The sequence below is a fragment of the Perna viridis genome, chromosome 9 (assembly GCF_037379345.1).
Source record: "Perna viridis isolate PV_CMFRI_1.1 ecotype Kerala chromosome 9, ASM3737934v1, whole genome shotgun sequence".
Taxonomy (NCBI): Eukaryota; Metazoa; Mollusca; class Bivalvia; order Mytilida; family Mytilidae; genus Perna; species Perna viridis.
The window spans coordinates 39,704,483-39,731,622 of NC_142453.1; the positions used below are offsets into that span (position 1 = coordinate 39,704,483).

A 27,140-nucleotide genomic window follows, 5' to 3' on the forward strand; every position below is an offset into this window, starting at 1 on the left:
TTTGATAGGGATAGTTTGATGTTTGATCGTATTATACGCTTACATTTGGTTGAAGTCTGTTTTTGATATGATACGCCTGACAATAATACATCTATACTTCTGTGAAATTGGAATAGTTCAGCTTTTTTAAATGTAGAAACACTGAATTTAAAAAAAAAATGTATAGTTTTGCAAATGGTTTACAATGTTATTTATATAGCATAATAGAAAAAAAAACAATATCTAAGGCAGAACATTGAACATATCTTATGGATGTATGGATACACTATACATCGTTATGGTGTATCAATCTGTACCATGAAAACTGATTTATTCAACGGGTCATAGTTTTCCTTTCCTCGTTTGTTTACCCCGGACTTGACTGTTTATGAGCAACTCGGCGGGTGTTTCTAGAAAAGTAGAGGACGCTTACCGTAGCGGTGTACCTGGTCCATATTCCAAGTTTTTTTTTGTGGATTCCGACTTGCTCATTTGCTTTTGTTACTTTGTATGTATGATTTTAGTTACTTTATGTTCTTTGTTGTGTATGTCTATTTTCCATGTCTGGTCTTTGTCCCTGGATTACATTCTTTTGATTACCGCATAACATTGGTTCTCTTGATTACTCTTTCATTAGAAACTCTTCAACACTCACTTGATTGAGTAACATCGAGTTGTATATGTTGTGTACAGTTTAGTGGCATCGTTTATGAATAATCTAGGATTATTGCTTGAATATTATTGCAATAACACTTATATTATATAATAATGTTTACACATTATTTTATTAGGAAAATTTTGTGATACTTCGTAGAGTGCGATTGGATCAACATTGACATAAAAAGGGAAGTGATAAAATACTTAATTAAAATTATTGACTTTCAGTTATGTACAAATTATAACAAACATGCCTTTGCTATTCTGAAAGCCATCAAAACAGGAAGATATTCAAAATAATGTGTTTTGTAAATTTAATTATTGTTCGCACGACTTTATAATAACAACTATCAAAACAATAATTAAACCATCTGGTTTAAATATGATATCCATATTTAAATTTAATATGGTTTGAACGTTTCTAAGCATATCGTGCAGCAGTTTACAGATTATTCTTCACACCTGGCTTTTTTAGGTCAACTTTTTTTCCCTCAACAACAATCATGCTTTCTTCTTAGTTCATGTGTATTGACAAGTTCATATTGAATACACAACGTGGATAGAAAACAGCGGTAATATATAAAAACAATCTGAAACATTTAAAGTAAACACGTGAAGCATGGTTAATGAATCTTTAAATAATGACATTGTTGCATTTGAGTCTATTTGTATTATGTATATTAGTACGGATCTCTTGATATAGTACGATATAAAATTCAAAATGTCCCTGAACAGAAATAATATGAAAAGGATAAACACGTTTTTTTTTTTTTTTTTTTAAAGAAAGAGTAATCAAGGGAACCAAGGTTATAGCGGTAATTAAAAGAATGTAATCCAGGGACAAAGACCAGACATGGAAAACAGACATACACAAGAAAGAACATAAAATAACTAAAATCATACATACAAAGTAACAAAAGCAAATGAGCAACTCGGACTCCACTAAAAACTGGAACATTGACCAGGTGCATCGGTAGGGTAAGCGTCCTCTGCTTTATAGAAACACCCGCCGAGTTCCTCATAAAAAGTCAAGTCCGGAGTAGACAAACGAGGAAAGGAAAACTATCGAAAAAAAACGTACTTTTTAGAAAACCTTTATGAAAATTAAATAACAATGAACTACATTCTACAATAGCTTTATTTAAGGAGAGGCTGATGTATCAATCTGGCATTCACTATGGCCACCCCAAATCATCATTCGTTTGACTATTGGTGGTAACTTCATTAGAACGGCAGTGGGTGGTGGTATGGTCGGGTCTTTGATAAAAGTACACTTCAGTCCTGGAGCACATTCACAATGACCGTTCATTTTACCAATACCACTGCAATATTCACCTTCCTTCTTGTATTTTTCACACCATCCACCTAAAACATACATACATGTACTTTTCACACCAACTACTTAAAAATATATACCTACCTTAAACATATCTACACGTATTTTTCCCACCATCCCCCTAAAGCATATACACATGTATTTTTCACACCATCCAGCTAAAACATAGCCACGTATTTTTCACACCATCCACCTAAAGCGCATATACACATGTATTTTTCACACCATCCAGCTAAAACATAGCCACGTATTTTTCACACCATTCACCTAAAGCGCATTCAAATGTATTTTTCACACCATCCAGATTAAACATGTATTCACATATTTCAAACACCTTCCACCCAAAGCATATAAACATGTTTTTTTTTTCACATCATCTACTTTAAACATATATATATATATATATATATACGCATTTTTCACACCACCATCCAACTTAAACATGTATGCATGTATTTTTCAAGATTGTTTTTAGCAAAAAGCAACGTTAATAAAATGTTAATATTTTTTTATTACTGTTGTTGAAATAAACATACAAAACATGAGAAAGGTTTAACTAAGACACAATAATCAGAAAAAAATAACAAACCTTGAACCATGCCAGAAAATACAGGCATCAGGACATCTCTTTTACTGACAACCATTGGTCCCTCATGGTAGTAACAGCATTCGTCTGAACCACATTCTGAATTGTGTCTGCATTGAGTCTACAATTATTGGAATAGTTGGTACATTGTACAACAACTAATGTGTAGGTTTCTCTTCGAACAACACACAAAGTAATCAATCTACATTTCATAAGAATTGGACATAGTCTAAGTACAAAACGCCTTTGTTTCATAAGTAACAGAGTCTTGTCTCAGTTGTTTTGATGCCAATCACTGAGTTCCCTGGTAATGCATAGTTAAAATTGTAATAAAGCATACGACCCAAGAGAAAATTAGAAAAAATAAAAACAAAACAAAAGCAAACAAATAAATAAACAAAACAAACAAAAAACAAAACAAAACAAAAACAAAACAAAAAAACCCAACAAAATAAAAATCAAAACAAAACCAAACCAAACAAAACAAACAAAACACAAAAATACAACAAAAGTACAAACGTTTGTTATTGAGTTATACGTCATAGAGACCAAATGGAATCTCCTTCTTGTCAATTTCCCGAGTAAGGCTAAAAGAATGAGTCAGACCTTAACGTATGTAACGTCTTCGGGTAAACTCTTTAGAAAAGACTTGATTAAGATAGTTTCCAAACCTATGCTTGTTTGGTGGTAAAATATCTCCTTTAAAGCGGAAGAAGGGACTGTGCAACTTGTGTTTTTTTGCTGGAATAAGTGTTGATAAGTCTTCATAAGCAATTCATTTTTGTGAAATAATATCGTTTCTTCATCTGCTATATTTCAAATAATAAAACAGTATATTTAATGTATGGTATTTGATTAACATCCTTGATTTTTCTGTATGTCTTTAGAGGAAATGAGTGGTGAAAATAAATAAAAAAGACCGAAATAAATGAAAGATATCCCTCTATAACCCTAAATTATAAATCATTGCTAGCATAAATTGGATCTAAATTTCTGAATTTTTAGGAGTAATCAAGAGAACCAAGATTTGAGCGAAAATCATAAGAATGCAATCAAGAAACGGAGACCACACATTGAAAACAGACACACACAACAAAGAACATAAATAACCATAATAATGCATACAAAGTAACAAAAGTAAATGAGCAACCCGGAATCCACTAAAAATTTGGACCAGGTGTTTTCGTAGGTCAGGGTAAGCGTCCTCTGCCTTTTTGGAGATACCTGTTGAGTTGCTCATAAAACCTAAATCCAGGATAGACGAAAGAGGGTAGGTAAACTATGACACGTTGAACTTTGAAATCTCGAATAAAAACATAATTAAAATTATTTAAGGTTTAAAAATGACATATGTTCTAGTTCAAAGTTAAAGCTCAAGAAAGCGTTTATGTGCTATCGAGTTAAAACAGCCTATATGTAAACCTCGAGTAGAATAAGGGTAATATCCAGCATAATATATCGTCTCTGTTTTCAAAGCTAGGCCAGATTTTTGGATTTTGACGTATTTGAACCATCCCATTATCGGTATTTTATAACCTATCCTTAAGTGGTTTTGCCTACCTATAAAGGTATTCATTGTTCACTTTAACTAAATTAGATGTCAAACCATTATGGAGAAGATAAAATATATTAAAGGTTATAAGGCCACATAGAATATAACAAGAATTGGTGAATATGCCAAACAGACAATCACCCAACCGCTATAAACAGCCTGCAAATGTCTCAAGAAAAAATGTTAATCATTCATTTCAAAAATTTTTTAAAGCAAAAAAATTGGCTTGTTTTGTCTTCTTATAATTGAAAAGTTCTACCTAATTTTAACGATTGCGTTAGAACGTCACAATATCAACAATCGATTATTAAATTTTGTTACCTTTTGAGCTGAAGTTATGGCTACTGCTGCCACGACAAGTACAATAAGTTCATGCCACATCTTGTTCCTTTGTTCGTTTAGTGTGGTACAAATAAAATCTTGATATAAATAGAGACCCAACGTACACCGCTCCTAAAGTACGTAATAGATAAGAATTTCAACATATCGTTCAAGTCGTGCCCATGGTCACTGTCCATTAACAGTTCCGAACAATAATATAATAGAAAGGCAGATGTGAAAATATATTTATTGTCCATGTCGCTTTTGAAATGTTCCTCTTTTAAGTACATTCTTTCATTTGTAAATTCGAGTCTGGTATATAATTTATTTAATATGTGAAGCTTTTTTTGTCACATAAATAATGTATACTTATTATTATGTAATAATGTATTAAAATCTTCTTACTTATTTGAAAATAAAATCTGTGGATGTGAGATTACTTCTTACAACATACATTTATCGAAATGTATGGTATTTCTATGATTGGTATGTTTTTATGTGTATTGCCTTTTTATGTTGATACATGTTTCAAGATCACGTGTTTAACTTGATATGTAAACTTTTAACTTAAATAGGACAATCATGGATCAATATGCTTCCATTTTGATACATAAAATAATCATGATACACAAGACTGTCATACAAAATGCCATAAAAGTAATTTACATTGTTACAAACGTGATGACTTTTCACTCAGAATTGTCAACTTTTCTTTCATCCGTGGCAACATCCCTTCGGCACCTGCGTATGGAGTGTTCATATCACAACTCGTACGTTATGCCAGAGCTTGACTCTTTGTATTGCGCTAGAACTCTAACAAATAGGCTTCTGAAACAGGGTTATGTTGCTACAAGATTGAAGTCATCACTGCAGAAGTTTTATAGTCGTCATCATGAATTCGTGGATCGATATGGTGTATCCATCTGCACCATGAAAACTGATTTATTCAACGGGTCATAGTTTTCCTTTCCTCGTTTGTCTACTCCGGACTTGACTTTTTATGAGCAACTCGGCGGGTGTTTCTAGAAAATCAGAGGACGCTTACCCTGCCAGTGTACCTGGTCCATGCTCCCAGTTTTTTGTGGAGTCCGAGTTGCTCATTATTTGCTTTTGTTACTTTGTATGTATGATTTTAGTTACTTTATGTTCTTTGTTGTGTATGTCTGTTTTCCATGTCTGGGCTTTGTCCCTGGATTACATTCTTTTGATTACCGCTATAACCTTGGTTCCCTTGATTACTCTTTCAATCGAACTACAATACGTTCGTGTTTCAGATCCGTACAATATTTAATCTTATTGAGTATGACCGTAACATGTATTAAGGCGTTGCTTTCTAGGGAAAAACAAAGGGTCGCACGTTCAAAGCTGGTAGTCCTTAGTCCAACTACATGTGTAAATATACAAATATAGATTGTTAAAAAACTTTTGTGAAAATGCATATAATTCAAACAAGTTCACTCTGATAGGATGCTATATTCAGCTGACCTCTTTGAAATTTCTGGATTAAGTGTTCCCCAGATGGCCGAATAGACCGAATGAGAAAACAAATTCAAATTAAGCTTGTTTCATTCAAAGAATTCAATAATTACTTAATGTATCTTTTTCTGTCTTCATTGTATCGTAAGTAGGCTGTGCAGGCTTTGATTAAAGAGGTCTTTGTACGAAGACTAGGTATATATCAAGTAACAGATATGTCTCCAATCTTGACAATGATAATATTAATGTCTTACGATTATGTCCATGGTTAATTTGGACATTTTGTATTATAAACACTGCAGTTAAAACTGAATATACGGAAGTTTAAAACATGATATAGAACAACTCGACCCATGCACAAATCATCCTACGTCTACTAGGACCAAGTACGTCATTGAACTTATACATTACTGACGCTCCAAACCTATACATTTAAGTAAAATGTTTTGAAAGTCTAGTATATATTCATAACGAGGATTAATATTGGAAGGATGCCGTGTGATATGACAACACGTTTTTATAGGCAATGGAAGTCAATACCAATCTAAAGTATATAGGTTTCTAATGAAAACGTAGTCATGAGGAAGATATCAGGTTATGAAGGATCAAATAAATTCATATGTGTAATCTGCAACGTTATTTACAAACGTACTTGACAGGTTTATATGACATATATTTTCTTATTGGCTAATAGATGACCAAGCCTAAAACATTTAGTATATGATGTGATGTTGACTGCTGTATTGCTCAGAGAAACATCATCCTATTCAAAATACACCTGTTTGTTACAAGATTAAATCGACTATTATTCTGAAGAAAATCTGAAAATATATGAAAATGTATTATATAAGAGAAAATCATTGAAATATTGTGTGAATATACATGTACATGTATCAAAACTTAGCCCTAGCATATTTAAACAAATATACATGTAGTAATGTACAGACATATATAAAGGCGAATAAAGCTAGTAATGTTCCTCATGTTCCTTATAACACAAATACGTTAGAGAGTTCAAATTTTACATGTACACTCATGCAGTGTGTCTTAAACATATCACATTTACCCCAAATACTAAGCTGCTACATACTTTAGTTTTCTTAAAAACCTTCTGTATTCATTTATGCAGATTTCGGAGATTGACAAGTCATAACAAATTTCTAATGTAAGGAAATATTACCACGAAATTGTTGGATATGGAATATTTTCTACGATACCATACAAAAAGGGGGTAACCATGTTTTGTTCAGCGGAAAAAGGAGACATCTTTAACACAATTATTAACTTTTCTGCAAGTTATGTTATAAATAACTACAATATTCCATGAAAAGTGTTTTTATTTTTCAAAAAATAAGAAACTTAAAGCGTAGTGTGCTATTGTAACTAAATCGGTTGTTCACACGTATCCGTCCCATGTCAACGTATCTGAGGTCGCCAGTGCGTTTGTTTCAATGTCGACGCTATGTGAAAAATTATATGGTTTAGAAAATGCAAAAGTGCAGTGGCATGCGCTATGTCGATTTAGCTGATTTATACTTCATTTGAAAGAGCTCATTTCATTTTACCAGAAAACTGCTGCGGGAATTTATCTTTTGGTAGCGTTTTGTTTTAATATTCGTTAAAATACAATGAATCGCCCAATACTTCATCTCGTGCAAGTTACGAGCCATTGTTTACTTCCGTGTAGATTTTTCAGACTTCCAGCAACACTTTTTTAAAAATGTACATATTCATTGGCCTACCATTAAAATTTGGGTATACAAATTTGTCATCTTCCCACTGCACTTTTGACATTTATGTGGTCTGACCAAGGTTTGATTAACCGATCACGTGACTCATTTGTATTGCGCATTTTGACATTTTGTTGATCTTTTTGTGTTTAGGAAGTTTCATTTTATGCACTTGTATACTTAAAATAGGAATATCGACGAAATTTCACGTATTAAAATGAGCTTAAAAGTATATAACAATTTAAGACATTTCTCATTAACACACCAGCGTCTACATCCGGTACGCTTATTTTTTGTTTTTTTTTTTTAAATGGACAACCGTTTACCTATCTTTTCTCGCCCCTTTTGGCCAAAGTGCAAAATAATAAAAATCATTACCTCTCTAACTAACATATGAATACAAAATATCTGCGAGAGATAAACAATCTAAGGCAAACATAGAGGTATGTACTTTTGTCATTTAATGAATCTGTTAATAAAATAATTGTATTATTTTTTTTTCTAATTTTATGTCAGCACAATAAACATGAGAAAAAAGGTGTTGCCTTCGACGGCACATTTAAATATATTTACGCTTTGTCTCATTTCTCATTTTTTAAGTAGAATTAAATACAATTTACCACAAAATATTATTGACGATATCTGGTTCTTATCTTTTTATAAAATGTATACGAATAGATTACGACTACAATGCATGCATGCATAAAACAGAATAATTAAATTACAATGTCAACAAAATTTTGCTATATTGGTTAAGCAATTCACGTACAAGTTTTCCAGTCTATCGAATAAGCATAGTGTTTATGATCTTTAATTTAACCGTAATAAGATATTGTTAGAAAACTTTAAACCGTCCTCATTTTAGGACAAATAATGCTTATCACTGGTTGTTTAAAAAAGCCTCGATTTAATAGTATGTCGCTTGACTTTTTAAAAACAAATTCATTGAATTTACTTTCGGTTTATTAGTGTAAATCTGTTAATATTGGTGCAATATTTGTATTTTAAGACCTTATGTAATAAAATGATGAGTGTACATAATAGATATTGATAAAAATGATTCAGTATTGGAGGTTTTTCGTCTTTTGCGTTATCTTGGGAAAAAATCGAAAAAATATTGTTCTTCAGATTTTAATTTTCAATATAATCAGTTCAATGCAGTTGCAATAGTACCACAGACAGAAGTAGATCGAGGAGATTTGAGATTCATTGTAGAACCAAGGAATACATTAGAACACCTTGTTTCAGGTAAGATATCGGACTCTGATAAATTCATATGTAAATATTCGTGCATAATATTAGAACGAACAGCAATTATTCTTAACCTAAAGGAACCAAATATTCATGGCGAAGCAAGGTTACTCGATCCTTATGGAGAGTTAAGAAGTAGACTTGGCCTACATCATCGATTATGCGCTCCAGACCCTATAAATATACTAGACCATATCAAATCACATTATTATCGACAGTTCAGCAGGCATGAACCATACTTTATCTTTCTGTTTTCTTTCTACATCCCATGCACTCTCAAGAACCATAACTGTGTCAAACTTGTCGATATGTTTACTACAGAACGAAATGATCACATCATTATTTCTCACGAAGACGTTTACTGGGACACAATGGAAAAGGAAGCTTTAAAAATATTATTTAACAGTCCAAATATTATTTACATAAACCCTCAATCGTTTATTCAAATGAAAATGGAGGACGACTTGGATACATATTTGATGCCTTTTGACGATGAAGAACCAACATTTTCGAGGAGAACTTTAATACGTCGACGGAAAATACGTAAGAGACTGATATATAACCTTGTGCATTCTGATGGTAAAAATAGAAAAACGAAATTAAGGCTACCAATATTCTACAATGAAGAACATAGGGAAAATTGTGACGTTGTTTTTAAAACCTTGTGTCCGTAGTAAATATAGTTTTGGGCCGATTATATACAATATATATTCAAACTAATAACATACTGGTTCTGATAGAGAACAACCGCATTTTGACATTATTCTACGTGTTTGTACTTATCAACGTATGACTGCCTACCGCCACATAACACATTCAAGCATTGCGCAAAGGGATCGTGTGTTGTGTGCTATCATACTTAGTTAGCATCCACGGAATAGAATTTTCACAACTATATTTTTAAACTATAATAGTATATTCAAAAGAATGATCATGGAATGATTGCTTCAAAATAGTAATTTAAAATAATAACTACATAGGTAATAAGTATTATTTGTGCTGATAGAAACGACTAATTATGCCCTACGTCACGAAATAGACTTGTATAAACCAATCTTGGAAAGGTGTTTTTATTTTATTTTTTTTCAGTTTACATTGAATAGATACCGGCGCTCTTAAAATTTTATATATTGCCACCAATTTTATAATAACATTTCGTTCTTCAAATCCGAGTGGCATTGAAGATCATAGCTTAGAATACACATCGTTTCAAAAATATTTTAAAAATGATCATGATGTATAAGGAACAACAAAAGAATTAGTCATTTAAAACATACACAACTGATTTTGTTTTGTATATCGAGATTCAACCATGTTCAGAGAAATGTATAATTATCAGGGCCTTTATTTCGAGGATTTTCTTCAATATTTAACTTGAAAATACTATTTTGTTGCAATTCATTGTCACATAAGAATATGAATAGTACACATATGTTTTAAAGAATATGCCATGTATACAGAATCGTGTGAACTTCCCATCTTGTGAATCTTTAAAAAAAGTTCTATTTGATTTACTTAACTAGCAGTCCATGTAAGAATCATGCAAAATAAGGGAAAATGATTCATGCATAAAAAGGCTACAATGGTGTTTCTTCTTAATTTGTTTATTTTGATCCTACAGTAATAAAAGCTTCCATTGATCATTTGAGTAATAATTTGACTGTTTATAAGGCGAAAAGTATGGGAAAGTCCTCCTGCAAGGGATCCATCCCTGATTTCACTCTGTTTTGTTTTTGTACAGTATACATAATTAAGGAATCACTTCAAATTTTTCAACTTTCACCATTTTCGAAAGAGTAATCAAGGGAACCAAGGTTATCGCGGTAATCAAAAGAATGTAATCCAAGGACAAAGACCAGACATGGAAAACTGACACACACAACAAAGAACATAAAGTAACTAAAATCATACATACAAAGTAACAAAAGTAAATGATCAACTCGGACTCCACTAAGTTTTTAAGATTAACACCCATCACAGATGTCATTTTAATACTATCAATAAGGAAAAAATTTCTATTTTTTTTTTAAATCAAACGAATCTAATGGGGATTACTTTCTTTTATATGTCATCATTTATGTGTCATCCGTCCGTTAATTGAACGGGGGAAAGCTGCTAGTTATGATGTAGTTCGAAATTGCTCTGAATTCCAACGGCTGATTTGGCCGTGGGCATCAAATCAAAAACACGAAATTTAGGTGCGCGCTTCGAATCTAAAATTCACTACTTTAAAGTTACAATTAGGTATGTGAAGAAAGTTATAATATCTACAATATTATGCACAAGCTTTTCTGCAGTAATTGGTGTTTTGAGAATGGCCATTTAAAAAAAAATAGCAAATTATCGAGATTTTGAACGTTTCGATGTTTCAGATTACGTAGTCGAATTGTGAAATTGTGTACAGTTTGAACGTGGCAATAGTGTTGTTTGATTTTAGTGCAATAACAAACAACTGTCTTTCGTTGAATTTACAGAATTTTGATTTTAATACTAGCAAAATCACGTGTTGTTTATGGCAAATTAGCCATTGGACGTCAGATCAATGTCGGAATGGGTAGCCTTGAAATCCAATCTCTGCACCTTCTTATTTAAAATGCAACTAATTCTGTCAGTATATCGATACATGTATAACTTTTATTTGATTTCTTTTCTCAGCAAAAAGAAACAGCAAAAAAAAAGAAATATCTTTGAACTTTCAGGATGTGGAATGGTTATTTAGAAAGGTAAATATATAATACTGCCTTCCAAGAAATTCATCCAATCCTGATATATTTTATTACCCTAAAACGCTTTTCATATATGTAAAGTTCTACTTACCTTCTCAATAACCACGACAGAAAATATGTATGTAGTTATCTCCCTTGATTAATATTCCGCGAAGCCTGGATGTTAATCACGTTCTGATTGGTCAATTTATACAATAGTGGCTAGACATAATTATTTTAGGCTCTGCATCCATTGTTTTGGCTAGGCATAACCCTATTTTTGACTAGGCATAAATACTTTTGGCTAGGAATAAATAGTTTTGACTAGGTATAACCAATAAATTGACGCATCGAATGTAATGAATAAATATTTGGACATTTCAAAATGTACCAGTACGCCACAAAATGTACTAGTACGTCACATTTTAGTTCTTTGACTTTGGGTTGAACGAGCAAACGCTGTATTTTCTCATGAAATAATGAGAACTTGACATAGTTGCTGCATATAAGTCTTTTATACGAGCAAACCCAACACAAATCTAAAAAAAATGAGAAAATATTTTTGAATAACGTATTAAGCTGCAATTTTACAACGCATACTTGATGCTGGAACTTGCCTAAACTACGCAGCATTTTTGTACCGCACTAGTCATCTTACAATTATGCTTCTGAAACGGGTTTATGTTGCTACCAGATTTCGGTCATTTCTACAAAAGTTTAACGGTCGCCATCCTGAACCAGTGAACTTGAATCAATATGCACCATGAGAAACTGGTACAGAAAACACATACACTTCTGGAAAACCTGATGTTACTCATGGCAATTTTTGGGAGTTAGGAATACTGCTTTTTTTATTGTTGAATAAAAGAGTTCTATTAAAGTTTTTTAATCGTCTTTCATTATTCTATTTAAGAATGGTATAAATATATATTTATTGTATTATAATCTATTTGTTTTTCATGTTTACATAGATGGTGAGACGTTAATAAACAATCTATCTATCTATTACATTACTAGTGGTTTAGTTACTTGTTGTGACTTCATTGATCTTAATCTTTTGATCTTGATAAAATAAATTACGATAAAAAAAGGTCACTTGACACAAATATCTGGGTTGACAATATTTGCTTTTCCACATTTAACCTCTGACAAAGTTCGTAATATGGGCTTCATTTTCCTTGTGTTTTATTTCTATTTAGATTCTTTTTGCCTTTTCAATGTGGCTGTCATTCACTTGTCAATTAATATCGCATAAAACATCGTACACCAGTATTAGATATTATGTGTAAATGTTCGAAAGAATCAAGCAAAATGGGAAAAACCAGAAACATTCAAGCCAAACCAAAACAATCTGGTAATGTCACTCAAGGATACTTTATCCATTTGAATAGACCATTATTTGATCTCTTCATCACTGGCTTTGCTCAGCAATCTTTCAATAGAATGTTAGAAAAATGAGGTTTTAGAACAGAGTTATTTGCCCTTGAAATGTTCATTTTCAGTGCATTTCCATGAAATTGTAATTCAATGATCCAGTATGATATGGCAAATCTTTTTTTTTTATTCTGATGGTGCAAATAGTCAAATTACATTATCAAAATGATGGGATTTTTCATACCATGTTTCATTTACTGCCTGATTCTTACAGGGACTAACACTTAATATTAGCAATAATTTAAGTTTATACAATGTAGTGACCGACATTGACCATAATTTTATTTTTATTTTTGGGTTGGGCGTTCGCTTTGTTTTTATTATTATTATTATTATTATTATTATTATTATTTCTTTGTGCAAACTCTTCTTCATTTAACAAAGTTAGAAAGTCACATGTATTATTGGTTCCCTGATGTAAAATAGTCATTTAAAGAAATTACAAAGTCTAGTTTTTACATAATTGATAATTGTATCTAAATACTTTAAAGAATTTAAGACTGATAATAGGTGTTTTTTAAAACATGTATGATGTTAGTGGTGAAATCGCTAGCTTCCTATTGCTTACCCTACCAGTGCACCTAATCCATGCTCCCAGTAATTAGTGGAGTCCGAGTTGCTCATTTACTTTTGTTACTTGGTATGTCTTATATTAGTTATTTTATCCTTTTTTTTTGTCGTGTGTGTCTGTTTTCGATGTCGGGTCTTTGCCCCTAGATTACATTCTTTTAATTTCCAATAGAATCTTGGTTCCATTGATTACTCCTCAAGAGAAAAAAAACAAGACGAAAGACTTGTAATGTATAACTACATGATTAATCTTTAATGAACAAGATATTTATATTTCCACCAACAAATTAATTGTGTACTTTAATCGACAACATATTTGTCCAGTGTGGTGGACGTGTTTTTCAACAAACGGTCGGAATTCCAATGGGAACAAATTGTGCTCCTTTACTTGTTGACCTATTCCGTCACTCTTATGAGGCTGACTTTATAAATGATTTGATCAGAAAGAAAGAATATCATTTGGCTAGATCCTTCAATCTCAGTTTACGCTATATAGATGACGTATTATCTTTAAACAATCCTAATTTCGGGGATTTGATACATCGCATCTACCCAAAAGAACTTGAGATAAAGGATACTACAGACACTGTGAAGTCAGCCTCATATCTTGACCTACACTTAGAAATCGATGGTAAAGGAAAACTATTGACCAAACTTTACGACAAACGTGATGACTTTTCATTCAGAATTGTCAACTTTCCTTTCATCTGTGGCAACATCCCTTCGGCTCCTGCGTATGGAGTGTTCATATCACAACTCAAACCTTATGTCAGAGCTTGCCGAAACTTCACAGACTTTTTGTATCGCGCTAGAACTCTAACAAATAGGCTTCTGGAACAGGGTTGTGTTGCTACAAGATTGAAGTCATCAGTGCAGAAGTTTTATGGTCGTCATCATGAACTCGTGGATCGTTATGGTGTATCCATCAGCACCATGAAAACTGATTTATTCAATGGGTCATAGTTTTCCTTTCCTCGTTTGTCTACCCCGGACTTGACTTTGTATGAGCAACTCGGTGGGTGTTTCTAGAAAAGCAGAGGACGCTTAACCTACCGGTGCACCTGGTCCATGCTCCCAGTTTTTAGTGGAGTCCAAGTTGCTCATTTACTTTTGTTACTTTGTATGTATGATTTTAGTTACTTTATATGTTCTTTGTTGTATGTGTCTGTTTTCCATGTCTGGTCTTTTCCCTGGATTACATTCTTTTGATTACTGCTATAACCTTGGTTCCCTTTATTAATCTTTTGCTTGCACAAGTTGGTTAACCTATAATTGAAAATTCATCCCATTATCTTTTAGAACGAACACAGAAATTACCTCCTGTTCCACACAACGCAGTGGAAACAGTTCTCATTTTATTACAAAAAGGGAAAAAACATGTCTGTACATTTTATAAGTGCACGTTTCTTCATTTGTTGTTTAACCTAATCTCCATAATGATTTCTAAAAATGCCCCTTTCTTAGGATTATACTGGAATTTCTCATGCATCTATAGACAATTTCACTTTCGGCGACCGGTGCTGCACTGGAGTCTGCTAACTCAGGATTGTTAGCTGACATATGTAGAATCTGCAATTTCGATCTTAATACGACCTTAGATGTCCTGATGGAAAGGTAGATCTTAATCCACCAGTTGAAATAAAGCCTAGAGAACATAGAGGACACCAGTTATTATTACATGTATAGAAAAACTAAAATACATGTCACAAACATAAACAATATCTCATATGCTCGATATGAAAAAATGTTACGTTAATATGTGATTAACCATAGATAAATCAATTATTACGTAAACATGAAACATGACACATTTTAACAAAAAAATTGCCAGTCAGAAAACACCGAATTAAAAGGGGTGGAAACCTGTATCATAATTCCACGCGAAAACCATCTGAAGAGAATTACTCTGAAAACATGTGAAAATTCATATAACAAAAAATAAAAAAATGACCGTAACAAGTTTGATATGTAAAATTAATTTGAAACGTCTGAACTGGTGTAGAGGCGGCAAGAAGTAAGCAATATACTATTTGGTTAATTCTTTCCCCAAATTAAAAAAAATCCCTCTATACGCTGTAACCCGGAAAATTACACTACGATGACGTATTGGAAAGTAGGATTTAAATTGCATAACTGAAAAAAAATACGTTCGAATGATGTGTTACCTTTAACATATGTATTGAGGCTCACAGTTTTCAACTATTTCATCATTATAGATGGTTGATGTTTTTACTCCTTTCTTTCTATTTTTTCTTTCCGTTTGGAAAGTTGATATTTTTTTCTTTTTCTGGCGTCTTTGAATTCTGTGCGAATAGTAGTCTTCATCAAAATCTGAATTAGTGTCATATTCCAGTTTTTGTCGAAAAAGGAGACTTGGCTGCACATAAAACATATTTTGGGTGTTTCGTAGTATTTGCAAGGCCTCATTTTTATTCGTGTCCCAGAAAACTTTGTCGTTGGAAACTAGAAGAAATTCGCTTTTGTTCCTTATAAACAGTTCAAGAAGGTTGACACATTTATGAATTTCTACGGTGCATGGAATATAAAAGGAAAACAAAAAGATAAAGTATGGTTCCCGTTTACCGAACTTCCTTAAGTAATGAAGTTTTAATCGTTCGAGAATGTTTATAGGGTCACAACGACATAAACCATAAGGTAGTTTCATTTGTTTCCTCAAGTCCCCATTTGGATCCAATAATCTTGCCTCGCCATGAATATTTGGATCTTTAAGATTAAGAATAATTGCATCTCGTTCAAATATGATGCTGGAACATTTGCAAATGAATTTTTCGGAGTCCCATAAATTGTCCTTTGCAATTAAATGTTCCAATACATTCCTTGGTTCTACGATAAATTGAAAATTTCTATGAGATATTTCTGCCTTAGAAATTACTGCTGCTGTGATGTACTGCTGGTTGCCGAATCCAAAGTCAGAGGAGTGATAGCTTTGGGCTTTGATTCCAAGGAAACGCAAAAGGCGAAAAATCTCTATGACGGAGTTAAGATCAGTGATGTCTAAACTTTCTCTAGCCATTGCTTCCTTTAACGTTTTTCACTGAGGATATGTTCGACAATTAAGCAATTCAAATACTTAATTGAGTTAATTTAATAGAAGTGTTTACAAAAGAGTAATCAAGGGATGACATCCTATTTAAACATGATGCTTTCTGGTTAAAGCGTTGTTTGCTTAATAATTTGAATGTAAAATATATATAAATGTCTGAGAAGGTTTGTAACATTCACATTTCAGTCCTTATATATGTCCGTTAACTCGGTAGTAGTAGTTTCGTTTCTAGTCATAACTTACTTTTTCTTTCGATTAGCCTTAAGTCTAAAATAAATATTGTTATATATTTAACTTTGGAATTTCCAAAAAACCTATTTACATTTTGAAACGAAAACAAAAATTAAACTGGTATTCGATTTTTGAAAAACATAAATTGTCCAACTTCAATAATTGTTTTCCAATTTAAATGGTTATCTGGGCCTGAAATAAACTTAATAAAAGGTAATAGAAAATTATGATATAAATTATATGAGGATATTGTTTACATTAAAGGGGAAAATTAAAAAAAAGTAACACAGAAGTCGGGTTTCCATGCCTGGTCTTTGTCCCTGGATTGCATTCTTTAGATTACCGCTGTAACCTTGGTTCCCTTGATTACTCTTTAAAGACAATTGAGACGTGTCATAAATTAAATACGGTATTTGAACTTGTTTAACTATTGAAAACAGAAAAAAATCGATCTTCAAATGCAAAGTCCTTTTTGAGAATTCCCTTACCCATTAATATCTCATAGCTTATTTGGTATATTACCAAATATTAAAAATCGCTTGTAATTTTATTAAAGTAGTAAAGAGTGTTCTGAAAACTTGACTTTTCAATTACCGACATAAAGAGGTAATTCTAACCTACTTGAAGCGCGTACGTTGATTAATTCAAAATTGAAAAAAAAATACGATCGTCTTCATCATCGATAATATACCTTTCCCCCTTAACTACAATGAAAAGGGACTGATAAGGTTCATGTAGTACACAATTTTTTCTACACCTGCTTTAGTTTTGGCGTGTCCAATATTGTGAAGACAAAGGATTTCTACTTGTTTGTATCTTCCAAATGGTACAAAAGTGTTTCACATGACGAGCGTGATAATTACCGTGTTACCTTTTCATGAAACCGTTAGATCTGGGCTAGACAGCCCCTGGGTCCATCTGAGTATGGTTTGGTTTTCCTCCGGTCTACTAATTACCATCCTGTGAAAATTTCATTTCGAGATTTTTCCAGTGGGTATTCAAATGGCTTTTGAAAGCTTCCACAGTTTTGGATTCAACCATGATTGTTAATAGGTTGTTTTATACATCCACAATTCTTTTTCAATTTTTTTCATGTGGGACATGGTCGATGATATTTATGATCTTGTAAGTTTCCACCGTATCTGCTTTTAATCTCCTGTGTTGAAGTGAGGGAAGTCCTAGGTATCTTAGGCGATCTGAGTAGCTTAAATGACTTATGTTTCTATCGAGTTTTGTGGCACGTCCTTGGACATTTTCTATTTGATCTTCCTCTTTTTGTAGACAATTGACCAAAATGCAATGATGAGGGCGTACTATACTTTTATACAGATTAAAAACATACCTTAGTCCATATAAGTAAAGCTTTGTTTTATCATCCTCACCCGTTGATTTGCCTTCTTTGTTTGTATATTAATTTGGCACTGAAATTTTGGCTTATCATCTATTACAATCCCCGTCTTTCTCTTTGTTCATTATTGTACGATCGCCTCTACCATTTTGAATTGGTAATTTGTATTCTGCCCCAAATGAACATGTTTGCATTTTGATTTATTGAATTTCAAGAGCCACTTGTCAGGAACAATTTACCAGGTTGTCACACTAGTAGGCCATATATTTTCTGAAACTGCTAAAATGCACTGAACATACACCGAATATACAGAACATAAAATTTCAAGTGAAATCAAGTTATTCAGTGCAAATTCAGTGCGTTTAACCTGGTTCGTGTTCGGTGTATCCAATATATCGTTCCGTGTGTTCATTAATCCTCTTCAAATTAAATTCAGTATGTTCAATATCTGTTCATTAATGTTCAGTAATTGAGTCCAGTACTAAACAAGAGTCTGTTCAGTGTGATACAGTATATGAAAATAGTATCTTTGGATCTCCAATTAAATAGTACATAATGTACATGCACGCAAAGTTACAAATACCAGGTACACAATCATCTTGTTTGTTAATATTTTGCTTGTTTTGCTTGCTTGTATTTGTTTTTTTTTTTTCGTTTTATTGTTGGTATTTTTTAATTGTGCATATTTTTGTTTTTGTTAAATTGTAATGCCGAGTAATCTTTAAAATATTCCGCGTGCATTCATTTAAGATATAATTAATTAAAGTTGATTACAATATCTATATCTGGGGCGCAGTATGTTGGTTTCGATTAAAAAAAATGCCAATTTAATTCAAACGATAACTAGACGAATTAAATCTGAACTGTACATATACATGTTCTGTTTTCAAAATGTCCAAATTAACTTATTTAGTGTCATTTTATTTTGCGTACTGTACTCAATTTATGGAGTCACGTCAGTTTTGTTTTTAACATGTGTCACGGATTGCCAAACCGTGCGAAGATAAAAGAAGCCGCCCACTCTATCAACAATAAAGCCTTACAGGTCTTTTTAAAATCTAACCAGATCTGCAATACAAAGGTTACAATATGACAGAAATGAAAAGTTATAATCTTAAATTTAAAATGATATGTTTATATATATATTTTTTTAATTTAAGGTTTTTTTTGTGTTTCTCAGAGAAACCTACCAAGCAAATAAGTGCGTTTTAGGTTTAAGTTACAAGAACTGATTCTATCAAGTATCTATTTAAGATACTGAATATCAAATTTTGTTTAAATATTTACACATGTAGATCTAATTGTCTAATTTTAAGTGAGTTTCTCACACCTTTTTTCACATTGAATTAGGACAAGAAAACTTTTTTAGACCTTTTTCTTGCATTAATTTTCTATATATGCAAAAAGGTCGATATCAAACATATAAATGTAACCTTATTATTCTTAATATTATATTTTCTATTATAATAATCCATTTCATGTATATTGAAATATGCTTCTTTCATTTAAACTTATAAATGTCTGGTATTACGCTTTCAAATGACTCAAAAATTAAGTTAAATTTAGATGTGGGTGCCTTCGCCTACAAATTGAGGCAGGAAGATGGCAAGATTTCTCAGACAATATCGTTTTTGTACACGGTGTACCTCACATGATATCAATGATGAGTACCATTAAGTTATAATATGTTTACTTACCAGTTTATTGCCATTCATATTCAAATACTTTTCAAATAATTTGCAATTTTTTTTTCTCACAGGATATTGCTGTACTTAGAAATATAGCTAAATTTGTGAAGATAATTTTAACGAAGGTCGTACCTCAAGGTTAATTTCATTACATGTACAATTGTTTACACATGCACTTTATGTAATATTATCAATGTTTGTAAATTTTCTCCGTAACTGTTTATAGTTTTTGAGAATAAAGTTAAAGTAAAAGTAAAGCTTCCGCCCGCCTACTAATCTGTTGGCATTTTCAAATTTTTAATTTATCTCATTTGTGTTTTTTCTCATAAATATTCTATATTATTCCCTAAATTAAAATTTTAATTATTTTATTAATAATAAATAATCATAAGTTTTCCTCCATTTATTAAATTTTAATTAATTACATAGTGTAATTATATCTAATTTAAGGGAGGTAACTCAATCTGATTAAATGTTTAGTTCTAGTATAAATATAATGTTAATCTGTCGTAATTGTGTGCACTTAACAATACTAGAAATATATTTTTTTTTCCTTGACAGAAAATAATGAACACTACTGAATTGATGGTGAGTGAAGCTACTGAATTTACTAAAGTTGCTTTTGACAATTTTGAAATTAAATTTATTCAGAATGTTCAGTAAATGTTAAATAGGAAATGGCCGATTCAGTACAAAAATGGGCTACTAGTGTCAACATCGTTTTGAAGGTTGAGTCGGTTTTTCTCTTTGTTGACTACTGCATAGACCTTAGTACCATCTGCAAAAGTATTGCGTAATTTTGTACCATGTCAGGTAGGTCGTTTATGTAATTGGTAAACAGTATGGGTCCTAAAACTCTACCTTGTGGGAATCCACTGGTAATTCCGCTATGCAATTTGTTTAATAATCTTTGATGATCCTAGATATTAGGTGACTTTGATTTCTTAAGATGTTTTTGGATTTCATTGTTTAAAATGTACTGTAGATACAGTTTTGTCTGTTGTCAGATCAAGATTGGGTGCATTTTCTTGGTCATTTTCTATAACAAATACATTCTGGAAAAATATTCATCATCTCAGGTTTTATCTTATCATCTGATAAATGTCCCGTCTTTACCTACTATACTAGGTATATTTTCCTTGGGTTTAGTCTTCCAATGAACTTCAAAAAAAATTACTGTCCTTCTTCATGTTGATGGTAATTGATCGTTCATATTCGTACTTGGCTATTCTCACATAATAGTTTGCTTCTCTCTTTACTAATTCTTATTGTATTTTGATTTGTGGATTTCTGCTGTAAATATTTGTCATAATTTCCTTTTCTTTCTGAGTGCAGTTCTGTTTTCAAGGGGTATCATACTTTCTTGGTATAACTTTGCTCACTGGTATATTTACTTAAGTTTTTGATAATAGATCGGCAACACTGTTCCAAAGATCATCTGGGGCTAACTTTAAAACCCAGTCTGCACTTCCAAGTTCTTGGTTGATGTTTGTATAGTATTCTTTAAAAAAACACAAACTTTGTTCAGAATGCTTTTCGTTCTTGCTTCCAAAGCTAAAATTAAGTATTCCAACATTTCATGATAACTGTTAACCTAACGGAGCGTTGTGATCGATACTGTTCATTGTGCCCTCCTCGTTTGTAAGAATGAGATTTGATAAGCTTGGTTGATCATCTGCCCTAAATCGTTTTAAAAAATCTAGTTGATACATGTATATTATTTGCTCCAACACTGGTATTATTATTTTCCCAATTCGGGGATATTGAAGTCGGTAATCATAGTTGATTTTGCCAATCTTTGTGATGGACAGGATTTCTTTTTTTTTCTTTTATACAGATTTAATCTACTGTACTTGGACTTCTTTAAACACGCAAAACTTACAGTTTATTTCTGTTTTTAAAGTATATTCCCATTTGAACATACTCTACATTTAAAAATGGAATTATATCCACTTTATAAGAGTATAAGTCCTCTCTTACATATAAAAAGTATTATCTTTCTGTTGCGATGCCCTTTTGTGCGACAAAAAAATGTAATTTTTCTATTTTCCATTCCAAATTGGAAATATCACTCTCATTTCCGATTTTTGGTATATCTAGGTGAGGGTAATGATATCATATAAAAATCTGATATTAAACTGATCAGCCCATCTTTCTCGTTCATAAAACTATTCACATTTGAGTATAAAACCTTGACCTGCTCATTTTTTACAGTGCTGGTCAAAATATTAAAAGTATTTGCTTAAGCATATGCCATTATTTTGAACCGTGTCAACATTTAGACCACCAACTACAGTCTCGTCTTCATTGTGTGATATTGATAGGTCTGTAGAAGCTAATTGATCATTCATTGCATCAACTTGTTGATCAAACCATGGGGCCAATATGTGCTGTGACTGTTGAGACATGGTAGTTTCCATGTTCTGATGTATTCATCTTTGGTTCATATGCTCTTTTCTGTTTATTGTGTTTTGGTTTTAACTGCTTCTTTTCTTTTTTTTTCTTGTCTCTGTTGAATGGTAAGATCTTTTGAAACTATAACCTTACATGTACATAATCTGTGTGATGAAGGAACATCTTTTAATTTTGTCGCATTATCTAATATGATCTTGCCGTGCTTTGTTGTTGTTGAAATTAATTTTGAGTGGTCTGATCTGATTTCCAGGTTTATCAGCAGGATGTCCTAATCTTAACAGTGCCTTTACATCTGGTGTTGGAAAATTAACCAGTTCACTTAGTTCTTTTACTACGTTTTCGTCAAAAGAATTTCGATTCACTCTTAAGCTATTTTCATCACTTTCCTGGACTTTAAAACATATAAAATTCATTGCCCTTGTTTTCTGATTCTCGACTTTTCTTTGTTCTTTCGCACATTTTCCTGTTTTCTTTTCCTCTAATTTTATCTCATCTACAAGTGATGGTTTGAATGAGGTAACTTCATCACTGACATTAGAATTAATACCTTTCTTCATAACAGGCATAACATCTTCAAGTTAAGCTAATCTCTAGTTAGTTGTGTCTTCAATAGATTTCAATTGAGATGATATCCCAATCAGACCCGGAAAGTTTATGTAACAGATGTTACATGTCCATTTCATACTTCAAGGCGTATCTTCAGATAGTGCAATAGCCATTGAATGTGGTGCTATGATGCACTTTAAACAAGAATTCAGTTCTTAGTAAGTAAGTAAGTGACACTTCACACTTAGGACATGCATTGCTACCCACACTGCTTCTCTTGTTATTTCTGATTGGTGCACAATACCCCAGTGATATACCGTATGGTAAATATGAATGTACAGTAAAATACTATATGATAATGTGTTTTTAGTATCAGTCACAAAGTGGAATACCGTATGAAAATTTAAATTGGTGTTTCCAGAGTACACACAGTGATTTACCGTATTGAACGTTTGATTTCGTTCTGCCACTTTGCACACAATGATATACCATACGATATACACTTGAACAAAAGATTGCATCTACCCCAAAGAGCTTACGAGATAAGGGATACTAGACACACTGTAAATTCAGCCTCATATCTTGAACTACACTTAGAAATCGATGGTAAGGAACACTATTGACAAATCTTAACGACAAACGTGATGAACATTTATTCAGAATTGTCAAATTTCCTTTAATATTTGACAATATTCCTTCAGCACCAGCGTATGGAGTTTCATATCACAACTCATACGTTATGCCAGAGCTTGCCGTATTTTTGCAGACTTTTTGCTAGACTTCATACAATTAGGCCTCTGAAACAGGGTTATGTTGCTACAAAAATGAAATCACTACAGAAGTTTTATGGTCGTCATCATGAACTCAGGGATCGTTACGGTGTATCCATCTGCACCATGAATACTGATTTGTGCAACGTGTCATATTTTTTTCCTCTTTCCTCGTTTGTCTACCCCGGATTTGACTTTTTTTTAGGAACTCTGCGGGTGTTTCCAGAAAAACAGAGAACGCTCAGTCTACAGGTGCACCTGGCCCATGCTCCCAGTTTTTAGTGGAGTCCGAGTTGCTCATTAACTTTTGTTAGAATGTAGTTCATTTGTATTATTTCAGTTACTTTATATTCTTTGTTGTGTTTGTTTGTTTCTCATGTCTGGTCTTTGTCCCTAGAATATTTTCTCTTGATTTCCGCTAGAATCTTTGTTCTCTCGATGTATTTTCGCAAGTCCGTATAGCATTTTAAAAGTCTTATTTCGGCATGAGTTTCATTGCATACTTGCAGAACTTTCCAGTTATATCCACTCATTCTTGCATGTATTTATTTAGATCCAATAGATTGTCATTCATAATTAGACGTTCTAAAGTATCCTTGGGTTCTAAAACACATATCAAATTCCCACTTATTATTTCTGTCTCTGACACTATTGTAGTTGTAATGATCTGTTGGGTCAAAGAGTAATCAAGGGAACCAAGGTTATAGCGGTAATCAAAAGAATGTATTCCAGGGACAAAGACCAGACATGGAAAACAGACATACACAACAAAGAACATAAAGTAACTAAAATAAAAAATGAATTCCAATGAATGAAATCGTTTTGCTGAGTCTCCGAGTTCTCGCAAAAAGTGAAAAATCTCACCAATGTCGTTTTTGTCGATGTTGTATAGCCATCTATTCATAATGCTAATAACTCCGTCAAAAACGTTTTTTCGAGAAAATATAGACATGAATATTTCGACACCTTATGCATTGCGATAGATAAAACATGGCTTCATGCTTCAGAAATACCAATTATACAATGATTTAAGTAAAAACATTGTGTTTCCCTATAAACAAAAAAAAAGCTTTAACTTAAAACAAAACAAACGCAAAACAAAACAAAAAAATTCAACAAATGAAATTATAAAATAAACAACATTATTTTGAATTATTCCCATCAAAATGGACATGAAAGTTAATTAATAGATACTTCAAGAATGATTTCTATCAACTATATACATAAATACAATATGTGGAAGATGTCATTGATATAAGCTAATGGAAACAAAATTATGTTTGACTTTAACTTATATCGTGCGTTTCACTGTCAAGACATACAAACGTCTCATCATAATTGATAGCCGGTATTCTTACTTTCATTCATATATTTATTATGTTCATTTGGTAAGTTAGTACTTTTTTTCTTTTTTGCAGTCTTGGAGTTCTTTGCGAAAAGTGTTCTTCTTCATCAAAATATGATTTGTTGTGGTCATATTCCGCTTTTGTCGAAACAGGTGCCTTTGATGTAAATATAACATATTTGGAGTATTTCGAAGTACTTGCAAAGCCTAACATTTATTCTTGTATCTGAAAACCTTTTCGTTAGAAACCATGAGAAACTTCTTTGTGCGTATTAACATTTTTTCATGAAGTTTGACACAATTTTGAATTTCTGCATGGGTATGTAGAAGGAAAATAAAAAGTTATAGTGCGGTTTCGTTTTACCGAATTTACGTAAACAATGAAGTTTAATTTGACCAAGAATGTCAACTGCGTCAAAACGACATAAACTATAAAGCAGTTTCATTTGCTGCCTCAAATCTCCTTTTGAATCCAATAAACTTGCTTCGCCATGAATATCCAGATCTTGAAGAGTAAGTTGAAATGCAATTCGTTAAACTGTGATGCACGAATATTTGCATATAAATATATTGGAGTTCCAGAAAATGACATCTGCAACAATTAAATATTAATATATTCCTCGGTTCTACAATAAAGCCAGCATTTTCGGTTTGGAAATTACAGCTGCTGTGGTTTACTGTCGGTTGTTGAATCCAAAATCTGTGCATTCGGGCGTTTATTCCAAAAAGGCGAAAAATTGCTCAGGTCGGCAATGTCTAAACATTCTGTGATTACACTCATTGATTAGGTCTACGTTCCCCTACTTTAATTAAGATTTTACAGGAAAGCAAATCAAGTAGATGACTGAGTCATAATATCAAATGTAGAAATTATCTAGGACTTTTCAACAATTTATTGACGACCATCGGCTTTTCCGAAACATAAACAAAGTTAACTATTTCATAGTAAAAATTAGCACGGCTATATATTGAACATAAAAAAAACTATTTCCAAATCGGAAACCGAAAGTACATTTAAACCGTGTTTCGATTTTTCAAAAACATAAATCGTTCAATCTACTACAACAATAACAAAGTTAATTATCCAATTACAAATATAATGCAGGGTTCATGTATCACCGATTTAAGTAACGTCTGACCAAAAATCATGTAAAACAGTCTGGACGTTTTGATATAACCGTGAAATTGTTAAACAATTTTAACTATTGTGAACCCTAGTAAGTATCCAATGATGATTTTAGAGGTTTAAGAAAATATTTCCATTAAAGGGTTATTTTCTGTAATATTGAAAACAGATATAGAACTGTTGACATTTAGTGTATTGATTATACTTAACATTTTATATATATATATATATATATATAAAATGTTAAGTTATGTTAATAGCCAAAATTGATGTCTATATAAAACAATAACTTGGATATCAATTGTATATGATTTACACAAAAATATGTTTAATTTTTGTCAACTAGAAATGTAGATGAAAAGTGAAAAAAAACATTTATAGTTTCAAAAAGCTACATATACCAGATCGATATACCATTTGATCGTATTATTCTTAAGAGATTTTATAAAAAAAATATCAATGACATCATACTATAAATAGTGAAGTCGTGTATCTTGGTTAGAAAATCAATTTCTTTTTTCAGTAAATTGAATGATGGGAAATAATTATGAACCAACCATTTATTTGTTGCTTGACGTAAGAACCAACCAATACAAGGTTCAGATAGCACCTATGGCAGAGGTGATTATGGCCGTGAGAAACATACCAAACAAACAATTCCTTTCGGGTCTACTTATTTTATAAATTTGCGCAGTGTTCGTCCCTTCTGTCTTCAGATATATATTCCATGTATTTTGATCTCCCTCAAAAAGCTTAACCAAACCTAACCAAGAACGATAATTCTTGCGAATTGTCAATGTTATACACAATCTATATATATTATCTCGAAAGTTTAACATCGAATGACAAACTAACACTGGTTATATAATCAAATGGGTGGGTGTTGCATGAATTAGAACCAGTCTATTTTTTATAAAGACTGCCTCTATAATAATTAAGTCTTCTCAAAGTCGGAAGTAAGTATTATCGAAATACGGTAAAAAATAACGTCATCTGAATAGAATCTTTGA

At 32.1% G+C, this 27,140-nt stretch overlaps 1 protein-coding gene and 1 long non-coding RNA gene across 2 annotated transcripts; one reads left to right on the top strand and one right to left on the bottom strand.

The window, feature by feature from the left end:
• Positions 1-1,756: 1,756 nt before the first annotated feature.
• On the bottom strand, positions 1,757-4,563 carry LOC148608473 (uncharacterized). The gene is made up of 3 exons (XM_088544673.1): positions 4,432-4,563; positions 2,562-2,679; positions 1,757-2,001 (listed from the first exon to the last, which is right to left on the bottom strand). Exons 1-3 carry the CDS (start codon positions 4,489-4,491, stop codon positions 1,778-1,780), a joined length of 402 nt encoding a protein of 133 aa, XP_088400799.1. The 5' UTR covers positions 4,492-4,563; the 3' UTR covers positions 1,757-1,777.
• A 4,008-nt stretch (positions 4,564-8,571) lies between these two features.
• Positions 8,572-25,682, top strand: LOC148608474 (uncharacterized). Its single transcript, XR_015915071.1, has 3 exons — positions 8,572-8,885; positions 11,544-11,611; positions 25,078-25,682. It is a non-coding gene; the product is annotated as an uncharacterized LOC148608474 (long non-coding RNA).
• Positions 25,683-27,140: the final 1,458 nt, after the last annotated feature.

Coding starts and splice junctions, on each gene's coding strand:
- LOC148608473 (XM_088544673.1), bottom strand. CDS start 4,491: ATGTGGCATGAACTTATTGTACTTGTCGTGGCAGCAGTAGCCATAACT. Junction 2,680..4,431: donor CCATAACTTCAGCTCAAAAG/GTAACAAAATTT, acceptor CAATAATTGTAG/ACTCAATGCAGACACAATTC. Junction 2,002..2,561: donor ATTTTCTGGCATGGTTCAAG/GTTTGTTATTTT, acceptor TGTATGTTTTAG/GTGGATGGTGTGAAAAATAC.